Here is a 17,299-nt window from a genome sequence, read left to right on the forward strand (position 1 = left end):
AATCCCCGAGAACAGCACTCAGCACTCAATCCACTCAGCACCTTTTCTGATGGAGCGGGTGGGGGGTCCTCAGGGATGTGTGGCGGGAGTCAGTGACTGAGCCCAGGGCTGGGAACGAGGAACGTGAATGAAACTGACCAGCGCTGCTTGCTGCAGTCGAATAGCTGCGGGGAGGCCGGGCCCGGGTGCACTCACTCTGTCGTGCTGCGTGAGCGCAGGCCTGTGTCTCTGGCTCATATTTGCCCCTCGTTGTTCCAGCCAATACACATGTCCACGCAGATCATGTAACGGGGACGGGACACATCAAGAAGCAGCTGAGTGGGTGTCGGACGGTCATTGCCGAGGCCAGTGGAGCACACGCTGATGTTCACGTCAAAGAGGGCGACACAGTGATGTTTGGGAGATTCGTGAGTGAAACGCTGGCACGACCTCCCCCCACCTCCCCGCTCTCCCCCCACCTCCCCCGCTCTCCCCCACCTCCCCGCTCTCCCCCCACCTCCCCCGCTCTCCCCCACCTCCCCGCTCTCCCCCCACCTCCCCGCTCTCCCCCCACACCCCCGCTCTCCCCACCTCCCCGCTCTCCCCCCACCTCCCCCGCTCTCCCCCCACCCCCCCGACCTCCCCCCACCTCCCCGCTCTCCCCCCACCTCCCCGCTCTCCCCCCCCCCGCTCTCCCCCCACCTCCCCGCCCTCCCCCACCTCCCCGCTCTCCCCCCACCTCCCCCGCTCTCCCCCCACCTCCCCCGCTCTCCCCCACCTCCCCCGCTCTCCCCCACCTCCCCGCTCTCCCCCCACCTCCCCGCTCTCCCCCCACCTCCCCGCTCTCCCCCACCTCCCCGCTCTCCCCCCACCTCCCCGCTCTCCCCCCACCTCCCCGCTCTCCCCCCTCCCCGCTCTCCCCCACCTCCCCGCTCTCCCCCCACCTCCCCGCTCTCCCCCCACCTCCCCGCTCTCCCCCCACCTCCCCGCTCTCCCCCACCTCCCCGCTCTCCCCCCACCTCCCCCGCTCTCCCCCCCTCCCCGCTCTCCCCCACCTCCCCGCTCTCCCCCCACCTCCCCGCTCTCCCCCCACCTCCCCGCTCTCCCCCCACCTCCCCGCTCTCCCCCACCTCACCCGCTCTCCCCCACCTCCCCGCTCTCCCCCCACCTCCCCGCTCTCCCCCCACCTCCCCGCTCTCCCCCCAACTCCCCGCTCTCCCCCCACCTCCCCCGCTCTCCCCCACCTCCCCGCTCTCCCCCCACCTCCCCGCTCTCCCCCCACCTCCCCGCTCTCCCCCACCTTCCCGCTTTCCCCCCACCTCCCCCGCTCTCCCCCACCTCCCCGCTCTCCCCCCACCTCCCCGCTCTCCCCCCACCTCCCCGCTCTCCCCCCACCTCCCCGCCTCCCCCCACCTCCCCGCTCTCCCCCCACCTCCCCGCTCTCCCCCCACCTCCCCGCTCTCCCCCCACCTCCCCGCCTCCCCCCACCTCCCCGCTCTCCCCCCACCTCCCCGCTCTCCCCCCACCTCCCCGCTCTCCCCCCACCTCCCCGCTCTCCCCCCACCTCCCCGCTCTCCCCCCACCTCCCCGCTCTCCCCCCACCTCCCCGCTCTCCCCCCACCTCCCCGCTCTCCCCCCACCTCCCCGCTCTCCCCCCACCTCCCCGCTCTCCCCCCACCTCCCCGCTCTCCCCCCACCTCCCTGCTCTCCCCCACCTCCCCCCCCGCTCTCCCCCCGCTTCCCCCACACCCCCGCTCTCCCCCCACCTCCCCCGCTCTCCCCCCCACCCCCGCTCTCCCCCCACCTCCCCCGCTCTCCCCCCCCACCCCCGCTCTCCCCCACCACCCCCGCGCTCTCCCCCCACGCCCTGCTCTCCCCCACCACCCCCGCGCTCTCCCCCACCCCCCTGCTCTCCCCCCACCCCCCCTGCTCTCCCCCACGCCCCCGCTCTCACCCCACCCCCCCTGCTCTCCCCCCACGCCCTGCTCTCCCCCCACCCCCCCTGCTCTCCCCCCACGCCCTGCTCGCCCCCCACCCCCCCTGCTCTCCCCCACGCCCCCGCTCTCCCCCACCACCCCGCTCCCCCCCCCACCCCCCCGCTCTCCCCCCACCCCCCCTGCTCTCCCCCCACGCCCCCGCTCTCCCCCCGCCCCCCCCGCTCTCCCCCCACCCCCCCTGCTCTCCCCCCACCCCCCCGCTCTCCCCCCACCCCCCCTGCTCTCCCCCACGCCCCCGCTCTCACCCCACCCCCCCCTGCTCTCCCCCCACGCCCTGCTCTCCCCCCACCCCCCCTGCTCTCCCCCCACGCCCTGCTCGCCCCCCACCCCCCCTGCTCTCCCCCACGCCCCCGCTCTCCCCCACCACCCCGCTCCCCCCCCCACCCCCCCGCTCTCCCCCCACCCCCCCTGCTCTCCCCCCACGCCCCCGCTCTCCCCCCGCCCCCCCCCGCTCTCCCCCCACCCCCCCTGCTCTCCCCCACCACCCCGCTCCCCCCCCCACCCCCCCGCTCTCCCCCCACCCCCCCTGCTCTCCCCCCACGCCCCCGCTCTCCCCCCGCCCCCCCCGCTCTCCCCCCACCCCCCCTGCTCTCCCCCCACCCCCCCTGCTCTCCCCCCACCTCCCCGCTCTCCCCCCACCTCCCCGCTCTCCCCCCACCTCCCCGCTCTCCCCCCACCTCCCCGCTCTCCCCCCACCTCCCCGCTCTCCCCCCACCTCCCCGCTCTCCCCCCACCTCCCCGCTCTCCCCCACCTCCCCCCCCGCTCTCCCCCCGCTTCCCCCACACCCCCGCTCTCCCCCCACCTCCCCCGCTCTCCCCCCCACCCCCGCTCTCCCCCCACCTCCCCCGCTCTCCCCCCCACCCCCGCTCTCCCCCACCACCCCCGCGCTCTCCCCCCACGCCCTGCTCTCCCCCACCACCCCCGCGCTCTCCCCCCACCCCCCTGCTCTCCCCCCACCCCCCCTGCTCTCCCCCACGCCCCCGCTCTCACCCCACCCCCCCTGCTCTCCCCCCACGCCCCCGCTCTCCCCCCGCCCCCCCCGCTCTCCCCCCACCCCCCCTGCTCTCCCCCCACCCCCCCGCTCTCCCCCCACCCCCCCTGCTCTCCCCGCTCTCCCCCCACGCCCTGCTCTCCCCCCACCCCCCCTGCTCTCCCCCCACGCCCTGCTCTCCCCCCACCCGCCCTGCTCGCCCCCCACCCCCCCTGCTCTCCCCCACGCCCCCGCTCTCCCCCCCCACCCCCCCTGCTCTCCCCCCACCCCCCTGCTCTCCCCCCACCCCCCCTGCACTCCCCCCACCCCCCGCTCTCCCCCCACCCCCTGCTCTCCCCCACCCCCTGCTCTCCCCCCACCCCCCCTGCTCTCCCCGCTTTCCCCCCACACCCCCGTGCTCCCCCCCGCTCTCCCCCCCCACTCTCCCTCCCCACCCCTCCCCCCACCACCCCTGCTCTCCCCCCACCCCCCCTGCTCTCCCCCACCCCCTGCTCTCCCCCACCCCCTGCTCTCCCCCACCCCCCTGCTCTCCCCCACCCCTGCTCTCCCCCACCCCCCTGCTCTCCCCCCACCCCCCTGCTCTCCCCCCACGCCCTGCTCTCCCCCACAACCCCCGTGCTCTCCCCCACCCCCCCTGCTCTCCCCCACCCCTCCTGCTCTCCCCCACGCCCCCGCTCTCACCCCACCCCCCCTGCTCTCCCCCCACGCCCTGCTCTCCCCCCACCCCCCCTGCTCTCCCCCCACGCCCTGCTCGCCCCCCACCCCCCCCTGCTCTCCCCCACGCCCCCGCTCTCCCCCACCATCCCGCTCTCCCCCCACCTCCCCGCTCTCCCCCCACCCCCCGCTCTCCCCCCACCTCCCCGCTCTCCCCCCACCTCCCCGCTCTCCCCCCACCTCCCCGCTCTCCCCCCACCTCCCCGCTCTCCCCCCACCTCCCCGCTCTCCCCCACCTCCCCGCTCTCCCCCCACCTCCCCGCTCTCCCCCCACCTCCCCGCTCTCCCCCCACCTCCCCGCTCTCCCCCCACCTCCCCGCTCTCCCCCACCTCCCCCACTCTCCCCCACCTCCCCCACCGCTCTCCCCCCGCTTCCCCCACACCCCCGCTCTCCCCCCACCTCCCCGCTCTCCCCCCCACCCCCGCTCTCCCCCCACCTCCCCCGCTCTCCCCCCCCACCCCCGCTCTCCCCCACCACCCCCGCGCTCTCCCCCCACGCCCTGCTCTCCCCCACCACCCCCGCGCTCTCCCCCACCCCCCTGCTCTCCCCCCACCCCCCCTGCTCTCCCCCACGCCCCCGCTCTCACCCCACCCCCCCTGCTCTCCCCCCACGCCCTGCTCTCCCCCCACCCCCCCTGCTCTCCCCCCACGCCCTGCTCGCCCCCCACCCCCCCCTGCTCTCCCCCACGCCCCCGCTCTCCCCCACCACCCCGCTCTCCCCCCCACCCCCCGCTCTCCCCCCACCCCGCCTGCTCTCCCCCCACGCCCCCGCTCTCCCCCCACCCCCCCCCGCTCTCCCCCCACCCCCCCCGCTCTCCCCCCACCCCCCCCGCTCTCCCCCCCACCCCCCCGCTCTCCCCCCACCCCCCCTGCTCTCCCCGCTCTCCCCCCACGCCCTGCTCTCCCCCCACCCCCCCTGCTCTCCCCCCACGCCCTGCTCTCCCCCCACACCCCTGCTCTCCCCCCACCCCCCCTGCACTCCCCCCACCCCCCCCGCTCTCCCCCTGCTCTCCCCCCACCCCCCTGCTCTCCCCCCACCCCCCCTGCTCTCCCCGCTCTCCCCCCCACCCCCGTGCTCCCCCCGCTCTCCCCCCCCACTCTCCCTCCCCACCCCTCCCCCCACCACCCCTGCTCTCCCCCACCCCCCCTGCTCTCCCCCACCCCCTGCTCTCCCCCACCCCCTGCTCTCCCCCACCCCCCTGCTCTCCCCCACCCCCTGCTCTCCCCCACCCCCCTGCTCTCCCCCCACCCCCCTGCTCTCCCCCCACGCCCTGCTCTCCCCCACCACCCCCGCGCTCTCCCCCACCCCCCCTGCTCTCCCCCACCCCTCCTGCTCTCCCCCCACGCCCCCGCTCTCACCCCACCCCCCCTGCTCTCCCCCCACGCCCTGCTCTCCCCCACCCCCCCTGCTCTCCCCCCACGCCCTGCTCGCCCCCCAACCCCCCTGCTCTCCCCCACGCCCCCGCTCTCCCCCACCATCCCGCTCTCCCCCCACCCCCCCGCTCTCCCCCCACCCCCCCCTGCTCTCCCCCCACGCCCCCGCTCTCCCCCCACCCCCCCCGCTCTCCCCCCACACCCCCTGCTCTCCCCCCACCCCCCGCTCTCCCTCCACCCCCCCTGCTCTCCCCGCTCTCCCCCCACGCCCTGCTCTCCCCCCACCCCCCTGCTCTCCCCCCACGCCCTGCTCTCCCCCCACGCCCTGCTCGCCCCCCACCCCCCCTGCTCTCCCCCACGCCCCCGCTCTCCCCCACGCCCCGCTCTCCCCCCCCCACCCCCCCTGCTCTCCCCCCACCCCCCTGCTCTCCCCCCACCCCCCCTGCACTCCCCCCACCCCCCCCCCGCTCTCCCCCACCCCCCCGGCTCTCCCCCCACCCCCCTGCTCTCCCCCCACCCCCCCTGCTCTCCCCGCTCTCCCCCCCACCCCCGCGCTCCCCCCCGCTCTCCCCCCCCACTCTCCCTCCCCACCCCTCCCCCCACCACCCCTGCTCTCCCCCCACCCCCCTGCTCTCCCCCACCCCCTGCTCTCCCCCACCCCCCTGCTCTCCCCCACCCCCCTGCTCTCCCCCACCCCCCTGCTCTCCCCCACCCCCCTGCTCTCCCCCACCCCCTGCTCTCCCCCACCCCCTGCTCTCCCCCACCCCCTGCTCTCCCCCACCCCCCTGCTCTCCCCCCACCCCCCCTGCTCTCCCCCACCCCCCCTGCTCTCCCCCACCCCCCCTGCTCTCCCCCACCCCCCCTGCTCTCCCCCCACCCCCCCCCTGCTCTCCCCCGCTCTCCCCCCCCACCCCCCGCTCTCCCCCGCTCTCTCCCCCCCACCCCCCGCTCTCCCCCCCCACCCCCCGCTCTTCCCCACCTCCCCCGCTCTCCCCCACCCCCCCTGCTCTACCCCACCCCCCTGCTCTCCCCCCACGCGCCCGGCTCTCCCCCCACCCCCCGGCTCCCCCCCCACCCCCCCGGCTCTCCCCCCACCCCCCTGGCTCTCCCCCCACCCCCCTGGCTCTCCCCCCACCCTCCGCTCTCCCCCCACCCCCCGGCTCCCCCCCCACCCCCGGCTCTCCCCCCACCCCCCGGCTCTCCCCCCACCCCCCGGCTCTCCCCCCACCCCCCGGCTCTCCCCCCACCCCCCGGCTCTCCCCCCACCCCCTGCTCTCCCCCACCCCCCTGCTCTCACCCCACTCCCCCTGCTCTCCCCCGCTCTCCCCCCCACCCCCCGCTCTCCCCCCCACCCCCCGCTCTCCCCCACCTCACCCGCTCTCCCCCCACCCCCCCTGCTCACCCCCCCTGCTCTCCCCCACCCCCCGGCTCTCCCCCCACCCCCCCGGCTCTCCCCCCACCCCACCTCGCTCTCCCCCCCACCCCCCCGGCTCTCCCCCCACCCCCCCCCTCGGCTCTCCCCCCACCCCCCCCCCGGCTCTCCCCCCACCCCCCCCTCGGCTCTCCCCCCACCCCCCCCGCTCTCCCCCCCACCCCCCCGGCTCTCCCCCCACCCCCCCCCCTCGGCTCTCCCCCCACCCCCCCCCCCCGGCTCTCCCCCCACCCCCCCCCGGCTCTCACCCCCCCCCCCCCCGGCTCTCCCCCCACCCCCCCAGCTCTCCCCCCACCCCCCCCCGGCTCTCCCCCCACCCCCCCCCTCGGCTCTCCCCCCACCCCCCCCCTCGGCTCTCCCCCCACACCCCCCGGCTCTCCCCCCCCCCCCGGCTCTCCCCCCACCCCCCCAGCTCTCCCCCCACCCCCCCCCCCCCCCCCGGCTCTCCCCCCACCCCCCCCCTCGGCTCTCCCCCCACCCCCCCCCTCGGCTCTCCCCCCACCCCCCCCGGCTCTCCCCCCACCCCCCCCCCCCCTTAGCTCTCACCCCACCCCCCCGGCTCTCCCCCCACCCCCCGGCTCTCCCCCCCACCCCCCCCCGGCTCTCCCCCCACTCCACCCCCCCGGCTCTCCCCCCACCCCCCCCCTCGGCTCTCCCCCCACCCCCCCCCGCTCTCCCCCCACCTCCCCCGCTCTCCCCCCACCTCCCCCGCTCTCCCCCCACCCCCCCCCCGGCTCTCCCCCCACCCCCCCCCTCGGCTCTCCCCCCACACCCCCCGGCTCTCCCCCCCCCCCCGGCTCTCCCCCCACCCCCCCAGCTCTCCCCCCACCCCCCCCCCCCCCGGCTCTCCCCCCACCCCCCCCCTCGGCTCTCCCCCCACCCCCCCCCCCTCGGCTCTCCCCCCACCCCCCCCGGCTCTCCCCCCACCCCCCCCCCTTAGCTCTCACCCCACCCCCCCGGCTCTCCCCCCACCCCCCCGGCTCTCCCCCCACCCCCCCCCGGCTCTCCCCCACTCCACCCCCCCGGCTCTCCCCCCACCCCCCCCCGCTCTCCCCCCACCTCCCCCGCTCTCCCCCCACCTCCCCCGCTCTCCCCCCACCCCCCCCCGGCTCTCGCCCCACCCCCCCCGGCTCTCACCCCACCCCCCCCGCTCTCCCCCCACCTCCCCCGCTCTCCCCCCACCTCCCCCGCTCTCGCCCGCTCTCCCCCCGTGCTCGCCCCCCCCGCTCTCCCCCCCACCCCCACACCCCCACCGCTGTCCCCCACCCCCCACCGCTGTCCCCCATCCCCACCGCTGTCCCCCACCCCCCCACCTCCCCACCTCCCTGCTCTCCCCCACCACCCCCGCGCTCTCCCCCCTCGCACCGCTCTCCCCCCACGCCCTGCTCGCCCCCCACCCCCCCTGCTCTCCCCCATGCCCCCGCTCTCCCCCACCCCCCCGCTCTCCCCCCACCTCCCCCGCTCTCCCCCCACCCCCCCGGCTCCCCCCCCACCCCCCCGGCTCTCCCCCCACCCCCCCGGCTCTCCCCCCACCCCCCCGGCTCTCCCCCCACCCCCCTGGCTCTCCCCCCACCCCCGGCTCTCCCCCCACCCCCGGCTCCCCCCCCACCCCCGGCTCTCCCCCCACCCCCGGCTCTCCCCCCACCCCCCGGCTCTCCCCCCACCCCCGGCTCTCCCCCCACCCCCCGGCTCTCCCCCCCACCCCCTGCTCTCCCCCACCCCCCTGCTCTCCCCCCACTCCCCCTGCTCTCCCCCGCTCTCCCCCCCACCCCCCGCTCTCCCCCCCACCCCCCGCTCTCCCCCACTTCCCCCGCTCTCCCCCCACCCCCCCTGCTCACCCCCCCTGCTCTCCCCCACCCCCCGGCTCTCCCGCCACCCTCCCCCGGCTCTCCCCCCACTCCACCCCCCCGGCTCTCCCCCCACCCCCCCCGCTCTCCCCCCACCTCCCCCGCTCTCCCCCCACCTCCCCCGCTCTCCCCCCACCCCCCCCCCGGCTCTCGCCCCACCCCCCCGGCTCTAACCCCACCCCCCCCGCTCTCCCCCCACCTCCCCCGCTCTCCCCCCCACCTCCCCCGCTCTCGCCCCGCTCTCCCCCCGTGCTCGCCCCCCCGCCTCTCCCCCCCCACCCCCACACCCCCACCGCTGTCCCCCACCCCCCACCGCTGTCCCCCACCCCCCACCGCTGTCCCCCACCCCCCACCGCTGTCCCCCACCCCCCCACCTCCCCACCTCCCTGCTCTCCCCCACCACCCCCGCGCTCTCCCCCCTCGCCCCGCTCTCCCCCCACGCCCTGCTCGCCCCCCACCCCCCCTGCTCTCCCCTATGCCCCCGCTCTCCCCCACCCCCCCGCTCTCCCCCCCCACCCCCGCTCTCCCCCCCCACCCCCGCTCTCCCCCCACCCCCCCACCGCTGTCCCCCACCCCCCACCACTGTCCCCCACCCCCCCACCTCCCTGCTCTCCCCCACCACCCCCGCGCTCTCCCCCCACGCCCTGCTCTCCCCCCACCCTCCCTGCTCTCCCCCCAACCCCCCCTGCTCTCCCCCCACCACCCCCCCCACGCTCCCGCTCTCCCCCCACCCACCCTGCACTCCCCCCACCCCCCCGCTCTCCCCCCCACCCCCCCTGCTCTCCCCCACCCCCCCGCTCTCCCCCCACCCCCCCTGCTCTCCCCGCTCTCCCCCCCCCCCCCGCGCTCCCCCCCCGCTCTCTCCCCCCCACTCTCCCTCCCCACCCCTCCCCCACCACCCCTGCTCTCCCCCACCTCCCCCGCTCTCCCCCCCACCCCCGCTCTCCCCCCACCTCCCCCGCTCTCCCCCCACCTCCCCGCTCTCGCCCGCTCTCCCCCCGTGCTCGCCCCCCCGCTCTCCCCCCCCACCCCCACACCCCCACCGCTGTCCCCCACCCCCCACCGCTGTCCCCCACCCCCCACCGCTGTCCCCCACCCCCCCACCTCCCCACCTCCCTGCTCTCCCCCACCACCCCCCGCGCTCTCCCCCCTCGCCCCGCTCTCCCCCCACGCCCTGCTCGCCCCCCACCCCCCCTGCTCTCCCCCATGCCCCCGCTCTCCCCCACCCCCCCCGCTCTCCCCCCACCTCCCCCGCTCTCCCCCCCCACCCCCGCTCTCCCCCCCACCCCCGCTCTCCCCCACCCCCCCACCGCTGTCCCCACCCCCCACCACTGTCCCCCACCCCCCCACCTCCCTGCTCTCCCCCACCACCCCCGCGCTCTCCCCCCACGCCCGCCTCTCCCCCCACCCTCCCTGCTCTCCCCCCCAACCCCCCTGCTCTCCCCCCACCACCCCCCCCCCACGCTCCCGCTCTCCCCCCCACCCACCCTGCACTCCCCCCACCCCCCCCGCTCTCCCCCCACACCCCCTGCTCTCCCCCACCCCCCCGCTCTCCCCCCACCCCCCCTGCTCTCCCCGCTCTCCCCCCCCACCCCCCGCGCTCCCCCCCCGCTCTCCCCCCCCCACTCTCCCTCCCCACCCCTCCCCCACCACCCCTGCTCTCCCCCACCTCCCCCGCTCTCCCCCCCACCCCCGCTCTCCCCCACCTCCCCCGCTCTCCCCCCACCTCCCCCGCTCTGCCCCCGTGCTCGCCCCCCCACTCTCCCCCCCACCCCCACCGCTGTCCCCCACCCCCCACCGCTGTCCCCCAACCCCCCACCTCCCCACCTCCCTGCTCTCCCCCACCACCCCGCGCTCTGCCCCCTCGCCCCGCTCTCCCCACACGCCTGCTCGCCCCCCACCCCCCTGCTCTCCCCATGCCCCCGCTGTCCCCCACCCCCCCGCTCTCCCCCCACCACCCCCCCCGCTCTCCCCCCACCCCCCCCCCCCCCGCTCTCCCCCCCGCTTCCCCCACACCTCCGTTCTCCCCCCACCCCCCCGGCTCTCCCCCCACTCACCCGCTCTCCCCCCCACCTCCCCGCTCTCCCCCCCACCCCCGCTCTCCCCCACCGCTGTCCCCCACCCCCCACCGCTGTCCCCCACCCCCCACCGCTGTCCCCCACCCCCCCACCTCCCTGCTCTCCCCCCACCACCCCCGCGCTCTCCCCCCACGCCCTGCTCTCCCCCCACGCCCCCTTCTCTCCCCCCACCCCCCCGCTCTCCCCCCCTCGCCCCGCTCTCCCCCCCATGCCCCCGCTCTCCCCCAGCCCCCCGCTCTCCCCCCACCACCCCCCCGCTCTCCCCCCACCACCCCCCCCCCCCCGCTTCCCCCACACCTCCGTTCTCCCCCCACCCCCGGCTCTCCCCCCACTCACCCGCTCTCCCCCCACCTCCCCCGCTCTCCCCCCCCACCCCCGCTCTCCCCCACCCCCCCCACCGCTGTCCCCCACCCCCACCGCTGTCCCCACCCCCCACCGCTGTCCCCCACCCCCCCACCTCCCCACCTCCCTGCTCTCCCCCCACCCCCCCTGCTCTCCCCCCCACGCCCTGCTCTCCCCCCCACCTGCCCTGCTCGCCCCCCCACCCCCCCTGCTCTCCCCCACGCCCCCGCTCTCCCCCCACGCCCCCGCTCTCCCCCCCCACCCCCCCTGCTCTCCCCCCACCCCCTGCTCTACCCCCACCCCCCCTGCAGTCCCCCCACCCCCCCTGCAGTCCCCCCACCCCCCCGCTCTACCCCCACCCCCCCTGCTCTCCCCCACCCCCCTGCTCTCCCCCCACCCCCCTGCTCTCCCCCCACCCCCCCTGCTCTCCCCGCTCTCCCCCCACCCCCGCGCTCCCCCCCGCTCTCCCCCCCCACTCTCCCTCCCCACCCCTCCCCCACCACCCCTGCTCTCCCCCCACCCCCCTGCTCTCCCCCCACCCCCCCTGCTCTCCCCCACCCCCTGCTCTCCCCCCACCTCCCTGCTCTCCCCCACCCCCCTGCTCTCCCCCACCCCCTGCTCTCCCCCCACCCCCCCTGCTCTCCCCCCACCCCCCCTGCTCTCCCCCCACCCCCCGCTCTCCCCCGCTCTCTCCCCCCCCCACCCCCCGCTCTCCCCCCCACCCCCCGCTCTCCCCCACCTCCCCCTGCTCTCCCCCACCCCCCTGCTCTCCCCGGCTCTCCCCCCACCCCCCCGGCTCTCCCCCCACCCCCCCGGCTCTCCCCCCACCCCCCCGGCTCTCCCCCCACCCCCCCCGGCTCTCCCCCCACCCCCCCCGGCTCTCCCCCCACCCCCCGGCTCTCCCCCCACCCCCCCGGCTCTCCCCCCACCCCCCCGGCTCTCCCCCCACCCCCTGCTCTCCCCCCACCCCCCCTGCTCTCTCCCCACCCCCTCTGCTCTCACCCGCTCTCCCCCCCACCCCCCGCTCTCCCCTCCCCCCCGCCGTCCCCCGCTTTCCCCCCACCTCCCCCGCTCTCCCCCCACCTCCCCGCTCTCCCCCCCACCTCCCCCGCTCTCCCCCCACCTCCCCCGCTCTCCCCCACCCTCCCCCCACGATCCCCGGCTCTCGCCCCACCCCCCCGGCTCTCCCACCACCACTCCCGGCTCTCCCACCACCACTCCCGGCTCTCCCACCACCCCCCCCCCGGCTCTCCCCACCACCCCCCAGGCACTCACCCCACCCCCCCGGCTCTCACCCCCCCCCCCCCCGGCTCTCACCCCACCCCCCCGGCACTCACCCCACCCCCCCGGCTCTCACCCCACCCCCCCCGGCTCTCGCCCCACCCCCTCGGCTCTCCCCCCCCCCCCCCCCGGCTCTCACCCCACCCCCCGGCTCTCACCCCACCCCCCCGGCACTCACCCCACCCCCCCGGCTCTCACCCCACCCCCCCCGGCTCTCACCCCAGCCCCCGGCTCTCCCCCCACCCCCCCCTCGGCTCTCCCCCAAGCCCCCCGGCTCTCCCACCCCTGCTCTCCACCCCCCCAGCCCCCCGCTCTTCCTCCCCAACCCCTGCTCAACCCACCACCCCCGCTTTCCCCCCCCACCTCCCCGCTCCTCCCCCCACTTACCCCGCTCTCCCCCACTCCACCGACCCGCTACCCCCGCTCTCCCCTTACGCCCCCGCTCTCCCCCCACCCCCCCCGCTCTCCCCCCACCCCCCCCCCGCTCTCCCCCCACCACCCCCCGCTCTCCCCCCACCCCCCCCGCTCTCCCCCCACCCCCCCCCGCTCTCCCCCCACCCCCCCCGCTCTCCCCCCACCATCCCCCGCTCTCCCCCCACCACCCCCCCCGCTCTCCCCCACCACCCCCCCGCTCTCCCCCACCCCCCCCGCTCTCCCCCCCCCCCCCCCCCCCGCTCTCCCCCACCCCACCCGGCTCTCCCCCCACCCCCCCGGCTCTCCCCCACCCCTCCGGCTCTCACCCCACCCCCCTGCCCCCCCGCTCTCCCCCCACCCCCCTGCCCCCCCGCTCTCCCCCCCACCCCCCTGCCCCCCCGCTCTCCCCCACCCCCCTGCTCTCCCCCCACCCCCCCCTGCTCTCCCCCCACCCCCTCTGCTCTCCCCCGCTCTCCCCCACCATCCCCCGCTCTCCCCCCCACCACCCCCCCCGCTCTCCCCCACCACCCCCCCCGCTCTCCCCCACCCCCCCCGCTCTCCCCCCACCCCCCCCCCGCTCTCCCCCACCCCACCCGGCTCTCCCCCCACCCCCCGGCTCTCCCCCACCCCTCCGGCTCTCACCCCACCCCCCTGCCCCCCCGCTCTCCCCCCACCCCCCTGCCCCCCCGCTCTCCCCCCACCCCCCTGCCCCCCCGCTCTCCCCACCCCCCTGCTCTCCCCCCACCCCCCCTGCTCTCCCCCATGCCCCCCGTTCTCCCCCCACGCCCCCACGCTCTCCCCCCTCGCCCCGCTCTCCCTCCACGCCCTGCTCTCCTCCCACCCGCCCTACTCGCCCCCCCACCCACCCTGCTCTCCCCAATGCCCCCGCTCTCCCCACCCCCTGCTCTCCCCCCACCCCCCCTGCTCTCACCCCAGCCCCCTTCTCTCCCCCCACGCCCCCTGCTCTCCCCCGCTCTCCCCCCCACCCCCGCGCTCCCCCCCACCCCCCGCTCCCCCACCACTCTCCCTCCCACCCCTCCCCCCACCACCCCTGCTCTCCCCCCTCCCCCCTGCTCTCCCCCCACCCCCCCTGCTCTCCCCCCACCCCCCGCTGCTCTCCCCCCCACCCCCTCTGCTCTCCCCCGCTCTCCCCCCCCATCCCCCGCTCTCCACCCCACCCCCCGCATTCCCCCCCGCCGTCCCCCGCTCTCCCCCACCTCCCCCGCTCTCCCCCCACCTCCCCCGCTCTCCCCCCCGCTCTCCCCCCACCTCCCCGCTCTCCCCCCCACGACCCCCGGCTCTCGCCCCCACCCCCTCGGCTCTCCCCCCCCCCCCGGCTCTCACCCCACCCCCCCGGCTCTCACCCCACCCCCCCGGCTCTCCCCCCACCCCCCCGGCTCTCCCCCCACCCCCCCGGCTCTCACCCCCCCCCCCCCCCGGCTCTCCCCCCACCCCCCCCCCTCGGCTCTCCCCCAAGCCCCCCGGCTCTCCCACCCCCTGCTCTCCACCCCCCAGCCCCCGCTCTTCCTCCCCAACCCCTGCTCCACCTCCCCCGCTCTCCCCCCACGACCCCCCGGCTCTCGCCCCACCCCCTCGGCTCTCCCCCCCCCCCCCGGCTCTCACCCCACCCCCCCGGCTCTCACCCCACCCCCCCCGGCTCTCGCCCCACCCCCTCGGCTCTCCCCCCCCCCCCCCCCCGGCTCTCACCCCACCCCCCGGCTCTCACCCCACCCCCCCGGCACTCACCCCACCCCCCCGGCTCTCACCCCACCCCCCCGGCTCTCACCCCAGCCCCCGGCTCTCCCCCCACCCCCCCCTCGGCTCTCCCCCAAGCCCCCCGGCTCTCCCACCCCTGCTCTCCACCCCCCCAGCCCCCGCTCTTCCTCCCCAACCCCTGCTCAACCCACCACCCCCGCTTTCCCCCCCCACCTCCCCGCTCTCCCCCCCACTTACCCCGCTCTCCCCCACTCCACCGACCCGCTACCCCCGCTCTCCCCCTTACGCCCCCGCTCTCCCCCCACCCCCCCCGCTCTCCCCCCACCCCCCCCCGCTCTCCCCCCACCACCCCCCGCTCTCCCCCACCCCCCCGCTCTCCCCCCACCCCCCCCCGCTCTCCCCCCACCCCCCCGCTCTCCCCCCACCATCCCCCGCTCTCCCCCCACCACCCCCCCCGCTCTCCCCCACCACCCCCCCGCTCTCCCCCCACCCCCCCCCGCTCTTCCCCCCCCCCCCCCGCTCTCCCCCCACCCCACCCGGCTCTCCCCCCACCCCCCGGCTCTCCCCCACCCCTCCGGCTCTCACCCCACCCCCCTGCCCCCCCGCTCTCCCCCCACCCCCCTGCCCCCCCGCTCTCCCCCCACCCCCCTGCCCCCCCGCTCTCCCCCACCCCCCTGCTCTCCCCCCACCCCCCCTGCTCTCCCCCCACCCCCTCTGCTCTCCCCCGCTCTCCCCCACCATCCCCCGCTCTCCCCCCACCACCCCCCCGCTCTCCCCCACCACCCCCCCGCTCTCCCCCACCCCCCCCGCTCTCCCCCACCCCCCCCCCGCTCTCCCCCACCCCACCCGGCTCTCCCCCCCACCCCCCGGCTCTCCCCCACCCCTCCGGCTCTCACCCCACCCCCCTGCCCCCCCGCTCTCCCCCCACCCCCCCTGCCCCCCCGCTCTCCCCCCACCCCCCTGCCCCCCCCGCTCTCCCCCACCCCCTGCTCTCCCCCCACCCCCCCTGCTCTCCCCCATGCCCCCGTTCTCCCCCCACGCCCCCACGCTCTCCCCCCTCGCCCCGCTCTCCCTCCACGCCCTGCTCTCCTCCCACCCGCCCTGCTCGCCCCCCACCCACCCTGCTCTCCCCAATGCCCCCGCTCTCCCCACCCCCTGCTCTCCCCCCACCCCCCCTGCTCTCACCCCAGCCCCCTTCTCTCCCCCCACGCCCCCTGCTCTCCCCCCGCTCTCCCCCCCACCCCCGCGCTCCCCCCACCCCCCGCTCCCCCACCACTCTCCCTCCCACCCCTCCCCCCACCACCCCTGCTCTCCTCCCCCTCCCCCCTGCTCTCCCCCCACCCCCCCTGCTCTCCCCCCACCCCCGCTGCTCTCCCCCCACCCCCTCTGCTCTCCCCCGCTCTCCCCCCCATCCCCCGCTCTCCACCCCACCCCCCGCATTCCCCCCCGCCGTCCCCCGCTCTCCCCCACCTCCCCCGCTCTCCCCCCACCTCCCCCGCTCTCCCCCCCCGGCTCTCACCCCACCCCCCCGGCTCTCACCCCACCCCCCCGGCTCTCCCCCCCACCCCCCCGGCTCTCCCCCCACCCCCCCCGGCTCTCACCCCCCCCCCCCCGGCTCTCCCCCCACCCCCCCCCTCGGCTCTCCCCCAAGCCCCCCGGCTCTCCCACCCCCTGCTCTCCACCCCCCAGCCCCCGCTCTTCCTCCCCAACCCCTGCTCCACCTCACCACCCCCCGCTTTCCCCCCACGCCCCCTTCTCTCCCCCGCTCTCCCCCCCACCCCCCCCGCTCTCCCCCCCACCTCCCCCGCTCTCCCCCCACCTCCCCCGCTCTCCCCCACTTACCCCGCTCTCCCCCACTCCCCCGACCCCGCTACCCCCCGCTCTCCCCCTTACGCCCCCGCTCTCCCCCCACCACCCCCGCTCTCCCCCATCCCCCCCGCTCTCCCCCCACCCCCACCCGCTCTCCCCCACCCCCCCGCTCTCCCCCCACCCCCCCGCTCTCCCCCCACCACCCCCCGCTCTCCCCCCACCACCCCCCGCTCTCCCCCCCACCACCCCCCCCGCTCTCCCCCCCACCACCCCCCCGCTCTCCCCCACCGCCCCCCCGCTCTCCCCCCGCTTCCCCCACCCCTCCGTTCTCCCCCCACCCCTCCGTAATCCCCCCACCCCCGGCTCTCCTCCCCCCCCCCCCCCCCGGCTCTCCCCCCCCCCCCCCCCCCGGCTCTCCCCCACTCCTCCGGCTCTCACCCCACCCTCCTGCCCCCCCGCTCTCCCCCCACCCCCCTGCCCCCCGCTCTCCCCCACCCCCCTGCCCCCCCGCTCTCCCCCACCCCCCTGCCCCCCCGCTCTCCCCCCACCCACCCGCTCTCCCCCCGCTCTCCCCCCCACCCCCCCGCTCTCCCCCCACCCCCCCCGCTCTCCCCCCACCCCCCGCTCTCCCCCCAACCCCCCCGCTCTCCCCCCAAACCCCCGCTCTCCCCCCAAACCCCCGCTCTCCCCCCACCCCCCCCGCTCTCCCCCACTCCCCCGCTCTTCCCCAATCCCCCCCGCTCTCCCCCCACCCCCCCGCTCTCCCCCCACCCCCGCTCTCCCCCCCACCCCCCCGCTCTTCCCCCGCCCCCCCCCGCTCTCCCCCCCCGCCCCCCCCGCCTCTCCCCCCCGCCCCCCCCGCTCTCCCCCCCCACCCCCCCCCCCACCCCCCCCCGCTCTCCCCCAACCCCCCCGCTCTCCCCCCACCCCCCCGCTTTCCCCCCACCCCCCCGCTCTCCCCCCACCCCCCCGCTCTCCCCCACCCCCCCGCTCTCCCCCCACCCCCCCCGCTCTCCCCCCACCCCCCCGCTCTCCCCCCCACCCCCCCGCTCTCCCCCCACCCGCCCGCTCTCCCCCACTCCTCCGGCTCTCACCCCACCCCCCTGCCCCCCCGCTCTCCCCCCACCCCCCTGCCCCCCCGCTCTCCCCCACCCCCCTGCCCCCCCCGCTCTCCCCCCACCCGCCCGCTCTCCCCCCGCTCTCCCCCCACCCACCCGCTCTCCCCCCGCTCTCCCCCCACCCCCCGCTCTCCCCCCCACCCCCCCGCTCTCCCCCCACCCCCCCCGCTCTCCCCCCCAACCCCCCGCTCTCCCCCCCAAACCCC

General features: G+C 79.9%; 1 protein-coding gene across 1 annotated transcript in view; it reads left to right on the forward strand.

The window, feature by feature from the left end:
• Positions 1-17,299, forward strand: part of LOC140411408 (persulfide dioxygenase ETHE1, mitochondrial-like) — a 51,115-nt gene that overhangs the window by 33,538 nt on the left and 278 nt on the right. Inside the window, exon 3 of the mRNA XM_072500517.1 lies at positions 259-407. Within this exon, the coding sequence (XP_072356618.1) occupies positions 259-407 (149 nt within the window). The remainder of the gene's footprint in view (positions 1-258; positions 408-17,299) is intronic.

This window comes from Scyliorhinus torazame, chromosome 4 (assembly GCF_047496885.1).
Source record: "Scyliorhinus torazame isolate Kashiwa2021f chromosome 4, sScyTor2.1, whole genome shotgun sequence".
NCBI lineage: Eukaryota > Metazoa > Chordata > Chondrichthyes > Carcharhiniformes > Scyliorhinidae > Scyliorhinus > Scyliorhinus torazame.